The following is a 9799-nucleotide window of genomic DNA, read 5'->3' on the forward strand; positions in this document are numbered from 1 at the left end:
TGGGCAGAAGGGTGCATGGTACACCAATAGAATCCCCAATCTGTCTCGTTCGCCCAACACCAAGTAGAGGCACTCCAGCCCTGGTCTCGAAGGGACCGGAAGACCTGTGAGAGAGATGGAGGCTCGGTAAACCAACGCGACTCCCCCTCCCCTCCCTTCTGGGCGTGAACAGTGTTGAACCAGATACCCGGGCGGGCACAATTGGGAGAGGGCAACATCCCCTCCCTCCCCCTCCCCCAGGTCTCCGTTATGCAAGCCAGGTCGGCCCCCTCATCCACAATCAAGTCATGGATGAGGGAAGATTTATTATTGACTGACCTGGCATTGAGCAGGAGCACCGTCAGGCCCGAGGGGTGGTTGACAAGGCTACCTGGCGCCCTCTGGTTGGGGGCAGAACCAGAAGGAGGGATAGGTGTCAGCCATCTGTCCATCCTTCTTCTATGTGGACACGTTAAGCCCCTATTGCTGTAACGACCATTGCCTGTGACCACGCCAATAGCAGCGCCCATGTGTTCCCCAGGATAAATAAACGTCAACATGGCCAGGGATGACTCAAAGCACTGATTAAAGCAGGGTAAAATTATAAAGCAGTTCGAAAGAGGAGAAAAAAGAACGATAAAAAGAGAAAAAAAAATCCTTCCCCTTCCCTAAGATTCAGCGGTAGGCAAGCCTATTTCAACAAGAGTCCTCTGATGCACTTTGAAAATCTATTAGTTAATAACAGAAATCAGTAAAAAAAAATAAGTGCAGAGCACATGCTACAAGAGGGGGCCTTCCATATTGCTGGAAATCTTAAATAATGTCTAAAGCACTTGTCCTCCAGTTTTAATCAAGTCAAAATATTCTGAATTCCATGACCACGCAGATACCCCATTGAAAATAACTCCTGCTCATTAACTATTTGAATACATTATTTTGTGTATGAATTTGGCAAAACTGAAACTGGGGCATGGAGAATGGAAAATGCAGGTGCCTTCTTCTTGCTTGGCAATTCTTGCAAGTTGTTACCCACATGTTTCTTTCCACCTGAGGTCACACACCTTGGTTTATTATGTGAGAGCATGCAGCTCCCCATCTGACTTTTCTGGACCCCAAAAAAGGAAGAATTTTGAGGGGCCAACAGTAGGATCATCCACCTTACTGTTACCAATAAGCATTTTTAATGCACTGGATGAAAATAGGTACAGAAGCCAGTTTCTCTCTCTCTCTGCTTCACATCTTCATCCTTAGCCTTTTGGGCAGTGGTGGCCATCACCATGAAGAATGCCAATGCCTCACTGGTATATTCTTTTCTCTACAAAGTGGTAGAAGTAAGCAACTATTATCATATTTTCAGGGGGAAATGGGGCACTATGGTGGGAAAGGCTGGTGCTTCCTTCTCTCTTGAAAGGAGTAGCAGCAAGTTGTTATTCCCTGTGTTTCTTGCTGCTTTAAAAATGGCTTAGAATAGACATCACCAGCCACCCTCTACCCGCAATGCTCAGTTCTGTGTGAATCTGGATATATGGCCTTCAGGGGTTCTGAACCCTGCCATGATCCATCTGAGGACACTGATGTACCCAAAATGGTACAAGGAAGATGTGCTTGAGCCAAGCAGCTGAATGAAGCTAAATGTACCAAACCTTTTAAGGTTTATGCTAACTGTACAATGTGCATACTGGGGCAGCAGAATTCTCAGAGCTTGACTATAGAAATGATATACCTTCAGTTCTTCCATATTAAGTTTGGTTGGATTAATGTCTCCATCCTCTCCTTGTCAGGTCTTTTCTGAATACTTCAAAGAGCTGGAGGAAGAAAGTATCCGTGACAATTTTGTCATTGTGTATGAACTGCTGGATGAGCTGATGGACTTTGGGTTTCCACAGACAACAGATAGTAAAATCTTGCAGGAGTGAGTTGCTTGGCTTGTATATGTCTCACCCTGTGATCTGCCTATTTGCTCCTGTGCAGAAGGCTTGGCCAGAGATGCTGAGGCTAAATCTGGGACTGCCTGCAGGCCAAATCCATGCTTTGCCAGTGAACTGTGTTCCCCTCCATGCAGTGCAACTATGCATTTGCTGACATTCTGTGTCTGCTGTGGACTCTGTAAAGTGAGGTCAACAGCACAGGGAAAGCGAGATGCCTGTCTTAAGAGCTTGCTCTTGTTTCTTTTCACCACATTGCAGGTATATCACTCAGCAGGGCAACAAGCTGGACACGGGCAAATCCCGTGTTCCTGCCACTGTCACCAATGCAGTCTCCTGGAGATCAGAGGGCATCAAATACAAGAAGAACGAGGTCTTCATTGATGTAATTGAATCGGTCAACCTGCTGGTGAGTCCATGCAGGGATGCAGGTTATCTTTGGTTAGAGATGTGGAACAATATATAATGTGCCACCAGTACTAACATAAATATCACACCTGTGTAAGGAGCCTCTAGTATAAAGCCAATAGAATAAAGTGGTACAATGGAGTTTCACAGCCTAAGCATGGTGATACACCTTATAAATAAAGATCCATGCACATTTTCCTTTCTCTCTTTGAAAGAAGATTTGCTGTCTTTTAATATGAATATACACAGTTCTACACAGTTTCATTTAAGACACAGTAAAATTATATTCAGAGTGATAGACTTTAAACATCCATATCTATAAGTTATATTCAGTGCTGTGAGCTTACAAGGATGTTATGGCCTAAAACAGTAGTTCAACATTTGTAATGTAGAAATTAGAAAATTTACTTAAATACTAGGTGAGATCACTTGTGCTGTAGGTGTACCAATATATATCAAAACGTAATTTCTGAATAAGACCGGGTACGCACCCAGAGCCTAATAATTAATTTGCATAAAAGTGCTAGCCTTTCTTCTGAGTATACTTCATGGTGACCCTGCCCTTTGTGCCAGGTCTACCCATGAAGAGCTTTCCCCTGCAGTTGCTCTGAGCTAGATGTAGTTAGAGATGGTTGGTTTCCTAGATCAATGATGATACTCCAACTAGGATGTCTTATATTTCCCCCAAGCCAACTTTTTCTTCCTCTTTAGAGTATCAGCTCTGCAAAGATGTAGAAAGATCATCTATCATCAGCTTTCCCTTACCTGGTTCCTTCTGGATGTTTCAGGTCCCAGTATAAGAAATGTAATACATAAACTAAATAAAAATTCCTGACCATTGGCCATCCTGCCTAGGGCTGATGGGAGCTGGAGTCCCAAGTGTCTAGAGCATACCAGTTTGAGGAAGTTTTGCCCACATGTGGCATTTCAGCACTTGATGATTAAACTTTTCATTTACTTGGTCTGTGCATTCAATAATTTCAGTATGACTGTTTTTAGGGGGAAGGAGAAGCCAAGGGGTGGAGAGAGGCTTGTGGTCCCTCAGGTCCAGGCTCTGCTCTGTCTGTCTTTCAGGTCAATGCCAATGGGAGTGTCTTGCTGAGTGAGATTGTGGGGTCCATCAAGCTGAAGGTTTTCCTCTCAGGCATGCCAGAGCTGCGCTTGGGCCTCAATGACAGGGTGCTCTTTGAACTCACAGGACGTAAGTAATACAGGACCCTGAGGAAGGGACACCTGCTTCTTGGAAGTCTGGGCAGAGCAGGGGAGCAGCTCTTAACAGCATTGAGCAGGTCAACGGATCAAGACATTAGGCTAAGTAGAATCACTGTGGGTTTTGATGAACACTGGTGGATGCTCATCTTGTGGAGGTGATTTGTCTGGGCTCAGAAAGTTACCTGGGACATTAGCATTCCTCTGTGGAATGTATCAAGTTGGTCCTATAAAAAAGAGAGCTGCCAGGCATTTCCTTTAGCTCCAAGGCACCGAAGCTCATTCTATATGCTAGGATCAGGGGCAGGACTGAAGTTGAGCCATATCTGTGCATTTATGAAAAATGTGCCTTCTTTGGTTTGCCTTTAGCACACTACTGGATAACTCTAAGTTAGGAGCTTGTATTATTCTTGTTTCTTTGTTTTTAAATTTAGTCACAGATCTATATCTAATAATAATTCCCAAGCATAAAGTAGTAAACAATGAAACCCCATCATGGATCACTGCCTTGCCATGGCAAAGGGGCTTGCATCACACAATAAAGCTATGAGCTATGTCGTACAGGGGTGCCCAAGATGGACTGGTCATAGCAGAGAGCTCTGACAAAAGGTGATCCACTGGAGAAGAAAATGGCAACCCACTCCAGTATCTTTGCCATGAAAACCCCGTGGACAGTACCAAAAGGCAAAGAGATATGACGCCGGAGGATGAGTCCCTCAGGTCAGAAGGTGTCCAATGTGCTACTGGGGAAGAGCGGAGGGCTAGTACCAGTGGCACCAGAAAGAGTGAAACAATTGGGTCAAAGACAAAAGGACACTCAGTTGTGGCTGTATCTGGTGGTGAAAGGAAAGTCCGATGCTGTAAAGAACAATACTCCTTAGGAACCTGGAATGTAAGATCTATGAATCAAGGTAAGCTGGATGTGGTCAAACAAGAGATGACAAGACTGAACATCAACATCTTGGAGATCAGTGAACTAAAATGGACAGGAATGGGTGAGTTTAATTCAGATGACCATCAGGTATACTACTGTGGGCAAGAATCCCTCAGAAGAAATGATCTCAGTTTTCATAGTCAGTAAAAGAGTAGGAAAAGAAGTACTGGGATACACTCTCCAAAATGACAGAATGATCTCAGTTCAAATCCAAGGCAAACTGTTCAATGCCCCAACCACTGATGCCGAAGAGGCTGAAGTTGACCAGTTCTGTGAAGACTTACAACACCTCCTAGAAATAACACCAAAAATGATGTCCTTATCATCATGGGAGCATTGGAATGCTAAAGTAGGAAGTCAAAAGATAACTGGAATAACAGGCAAGTTTGGCCTTGGAGTACAAAATGAAGCAGGGCACAGGGTGGCAGAATTTTGTCAAGAGAATATGATGGTCATAGCAAAAACTCTTTCCCAACAACCCAAGAGATGACTCTACACATGGGCAACAAAGAAATCAGATTGATTATGTAGTCTGCAGCCAAAGATGGAGAAGCCATATTTAGTCTGTAAAAACAAGACCAGGACCTGTCTGTGGCTCAGATCATGAGCTTCATGTTGGAAAAATCTGGCTTAAATTGAAGAAAGTAGGGGAAATCACTAGGCCACTCAGGTATGACCTCAATCATATTCCTTATGAATATACAGTGCAGGTGACAAATAGATTTAAGAAATTAAATCTAATAGACAGAGTGCCTGAAGAACTATGGACAGAGGTTCGCAACATTGTACAAGAGGTAGCAACTAAAAGCATCCCAGAGAAAAAGAAATGCAAGAAAGCAAAATGGCTGTCTGAGGAAGCTTTACAAATAGGTGAGGAAAGAAGGGAAGTGAAGGGCAAGGGAGAAAGGGAAAGATACACCCAGTTGAATGCAGAATTCCAGAGAATAGCTAGAAGAGATAAAAATGGCTTCTTAAATGAACAGTGCAAAGAAATAGAAGAAAACAATAGAATGAGAAAGACTAGAGAAAATTGGAGATATTAAGGGAATGTTCCATGCAAAGATGGGCATGATAAAGCACAAAAATGGCAGGGACCTAACAGAGGCAGAAGAGATTAAGAAGAGGTGGCAAGATTACACAGAAGAACTAAACAAGAAAGATTTTAATGTCCCTGATAACCATGATGGGGTAGTCGCTGACCTTGAGCTAGACATCCTGGAGTGTGAAGTCAAATGGGCCTAAGGAGTCTTAGCAACAACAAAGCTAGTGGAGGGGACAGTATTCCAGCTGAGCTACTCAAAATCCTAAAAGACGATGCAGTTAAAGTGCTACACTCAATATGCCAGCAAATTTGGAAAACTCAGCAGTGGCCCCAGGATTGGAAAAGGTCAGTTTGCATTCCGATTCCAAAGAAGGGCAATGCCAAAGAATGTTCAAACTACCACACCATTGCACTCATTTCACATGCTAGCAAAGTTATGCTCAAAATCCTACAAGCTAGGCTTCAGCAGTACATGGACCGAGAACTACCAGAAGTACAGACAGAATTTCGAAGAGGCAGAGGAACTAGAGATCAAATTGCCAACATATGCTGGATCATGGAGAAAGCTAGGAAGTTCCAGAAAAACATCTACTTCTGCTTCATTGAGTATGCTAAAGCCTTTGATTGTGTGGATCACAACAAATTGTGGCAAGTTCTTAAAGAGATGGGAGTACCAGACCATCTTATTTGTCTCTTGAGAAACCTCTATGTGGGTCAAGAAGCAGCAGTGAGAACTGGACATGGAACTACTGATTGGTTTAGAACTGGGAAAGGAGCATCCCTGTTGGCCAATTCTGGAAATAGTCCCCATTGCTCTACAGAGGAGTGTGACCAGATAGACCACTTCATGAAAAGTTGCAGGTAATACTGTTCCCCTGCTACACAAATACTTAAATGCACTCATCCTCTCACCATTTGAAAAAGACTAAGAGTCCAATCCTATGGCCTCCTGAAATTGCCTGGGATTATTTGGCATCCAAGCACCAAGATCCTCTGACTGAAGCACTGGGACTCTGATTGTGGAGCTTCCCCACCCCCCATGGGTGGTACAGAAAGAACCACAGCAGCACTGTCTCCAGGGTCAAAAAGTCACCTCAAAGAGTGATAGGGCATTCTAGGGCACTGGGGAGAAAGTAGGGATCAACAGCTTATACCATATCCAACTGTGGCCTGGCTTTCCTTCTTTCTTCTCCATGGCAATTCATTGAAATAGGCAAGATAGAAATGACCATCCAGGATGCAAGCACTGTGCTTCCCGCCCTGCATTAGGTGTTTGGAGACTTACACATATTGGACTGTGCCCTATGTAGAGATTACCTATTACAATTTGTGGCACTCCAGAAGTTTTGACCTACACTTCCCATCAGTCTTAGCCAACAGTGAAATGATGGGAACTGCAGGTCAAACACAGGAGGCTAATAAATTGCCTGTTCCTTTAACTGACAGTGCTAGTTCAAAACACCACCTGTCTTCAGAAGCTAGGAATGCTAAAGAGACACTAACAGCTGGTAACAGGGTGCAGAAAATGACCACAGTAGGGAATTAAGATTGCCTGGAGAAATAGCAACAACCTCAGATATGCAGATGATACCACTCTAATGGCAGAAAGCAAAGAGAAACTAAAGAGCCTCTTGATGCAGGTAAAAGGGGAGAGTGCAAAAGTTGGCTTGAAACTCACATTAAGAAAACTAAGATCACAGCATCCAGTCCTATCACTTTCTTGCAAATAGATAGGGAAGAATTGGAAATAGTGACAGATTGTATTTTCTTGGGCTCCAAGATCACTGCAGATGGTGACTGCAGCCAAGGAATTAAAAGACACTTGCTCCTGGGGAGGAGAGCTATGGCAAATCTAGACAGCAAACTAAAAAGCAGAGACATCCTCCTGCCGACAAAAGTACGTATAGTCAAGGCTATGGTTTTCCCAGTTGCAATGTATGGCTGTGAAAGCTGGTCCATAAGGAAGGCTGAGCTCCGAAGAATTGAGGCCTTTGAATTGTGGTGCTGGAGAAGACTCCTGGGAGTCCCTTGGACTGCAAGGTGATGAAACCAGTCAATCCTAAAGGAAATCAGCCCTGACTGCTCTTTAGAAGGCCAGATACTGAAGATGAAACTCAAACACCTCGGCCACCTAATGAGAAGGAGCAACTCCCTGGAGAAGACCCTGATGCTGGGAACATTGATGGCAAAAGGAGAAGGGGATGGCAGGGTTTGAGGTGGCTAGATAAGGTCACTGGGGTGGTGGGTGTGGCCTTGGGTAGACTCCGAGGGATGGTGAAGGACAGGAGAGCCTGGAGTAATGTTGTTTGTGGGGTCATAATGGGTCGGGCATGACTTTGGGACTAAACAACAACAATGAAAATACAAAGGAATAAAAATAGCTACTATTAAGATGGAAAAGAGTAACTGGTTCCTGTTCTTTTTCCCAGAGCACCATTCATCACATAATTCTAGTGGGTTTTTATGTATTAGTATTATTTTCATTAATGAATTATCAGTAGCCAATGTGGTGTGGTGTTTAGAGAGCTGGACTGGGGACCTAGGAGATCTGAGTGCTTGTTCTCTCTCAGAAAAGAAGCTCACTAGGTGACAACCCCATCCGAAACAGATTGAACACTCTCCATCCAGTCAGAGAAACCATCCACCAATAACATCTCCATCTTGTCTGAACTGAGTTTCAGTTTGTTATCTCTCATCTGGTCCATTGTTGTGGTGTGGCACTGCTTTGGCACCTGTTGGAGATGAAAAGAATTAGACCTATTTTTATATCTGTATAGAGCTAAATTGATGGCAGTGCACTGCAGAACTCTGTCTCCACTCTGCACTTCCATATAGCTATTAAATAGCATTTGGGACAAAACTGAGCCCATGCTAGATTATCCATGCAGACAAGAATGCTCTGCTGTCAGCCATTTGAGTAGGGGCAGAACCACTGCAATGAAATACCCCTGACTCTCAGCTTAAGATAGTTGTCCCCAAAGGATACCATGGTCAATGGTTCTGAACGCTTCCAAGAGATTCAGTATTATCATCAGGGTCACACTTCTGTTTTTCTCCTGAAATAGAATAAGCAAAGCTATTTCTCTGCCAAAATCTGGCCTGAACCGCAATTGAAATGGATCCAGATAATCAATTTCATCCAAGAGTTCCTGGAGACGGTTGGCTACAATTCACTCAGACAACTGGCTCAGTAAGGAAACCTCATCACCAGCCTAAAATAGTTAGGACATTCTAGGTTCAGGGAGGGTTTTTTCAAGAAAGTCTTCACCACTTCTTCTTTTAGGCAGTGTGGGACCACTCCCTCTTTTCCAGGGAGTCAGCTGCCTGTTTCCCCCTCCTCATTTGTATAAGCTAACAGGGGCATGGGTTCAATATGGATGTGATTGCATAAAGCTGTCCATTTTGTCAACATCCCTCAGTTTTCCAAAATTCTTTGGCAGTACCTTTCGTTCTTAATGTTTGGAGAAGCTTGGAAGCCCAAGGGCAAGCAACTATTTATTAACACATCTTAGCCATAACAATGACAGCTGTCTTTATCTGTCAGAGATGAGCTTCCTTATCTCCTCTTCTAAGAATGCTTTTTCTGGTTTCCAGGAGGGAAAAATAAGTCTGTGGAGCTGGAGGATGTCAAGTTCCACCAGTGTGTACGACTGTCACGTTTTGACAATGATCGCACAATCTCCTTCATACCACCTGATGGAGATTTTGAGCTCATGTCTTATCGACTGAACACACAGGTAAGTCTGGGAGAGAAAAGCCATAGCAGGGCAGGGGTAGGTAACACCCTCCAGTTGTTTTGTACTGCTGCCCTAGTCAGCATAGCCAATGGTAAGAAATTGTAGTACAAAAAGTTGTAGTACAAAACATCTGCTCTTAGAATCTTGTGCTCACTTCTGGCCACCTTACCTGAAAAAGAACATTATTGAGTTGAAAAAAATACAGAGAAGCAGGGCTTTTTTTGTCATAGAGCACACTGGAACAGTGTTCCGGCACCTTTTTTTGACGGATTTTTCCAACAGATTTTTCCAAGTGATTTTGAATCGCCCTGTTGGGTGTAGCAGGTTGGCAGCAAAAATAATTAAAATAGTGCAGGCGGGCAGCTTGTGTGTCCGCGTTGGTTGTGAGGGTGCTGCTAGGCTTGGGACGCTGCTCAGCTTGGGATTGGACGTGTGGTCGCGCGCTGAGTGCTTACTGCCGGCGGTGACTATTATGTTTATGTGTGTGTAGAGTGACTGGCTATGTGCAAAAGATAAATAATTTCTTTATTTTAAAAAAAAGTTGGTGAATTGAAAATCTTTTTTT

General features: G+C 43.7%; 1 protein-coding gene across 1 annotated transcript in view; it reads left to right on the forward strand.

Moving 5' to 3' along the window:
* Window positions 1-956: 956 nt before the first annotated feature.
* The window catches only part of AP1M2 (adaptor related protein complex 1 subunit mu 2), a 13443-nt gene continuing 4600 nt past the window's right edge, over window positions 957-9799 (forward strand). Inside the window, exons 1-7 of the mRNA XM_044419332.1 lie at window positions 957-969; window positions 1231-1310; window positions 1761-1891; window positions 2166-2313; window positions 3387-3513; window positions 6353-6358; window positions 9092-9234. Of these exons, the coding sequence (XP_044275267.1) occupies window positions 957-969; window positions 1231-1310; window positions 1761-1891; window positions 2166-2313; window positions 3387-3513; window positions 6353-6358; window positions 9092-9234 (648 nt within the window). The remainder of the gene's footprint in view (window positions 970-1230; window positions 1311-1760; window positions 1892-2165; window positions 2314-3386; window positions 3514-6352; window positions 6359-9091; window positions 9235-9799) is intronic.

Source organism: Varanus komodoensis, unplaced genomic scaffold (genome assembly GCF_004798865.1).
Source record: "Varanus komodoensis strain SLA01 unplaced genomic scaffold, ASM479886v1 scaffold101, whole genome shotgun sequence".
NCBI lineage: Eukaryota > Metazoa > Chordata > Lepidosauria > Squamata > Varanidae > Varanus > Varanus komodoensis.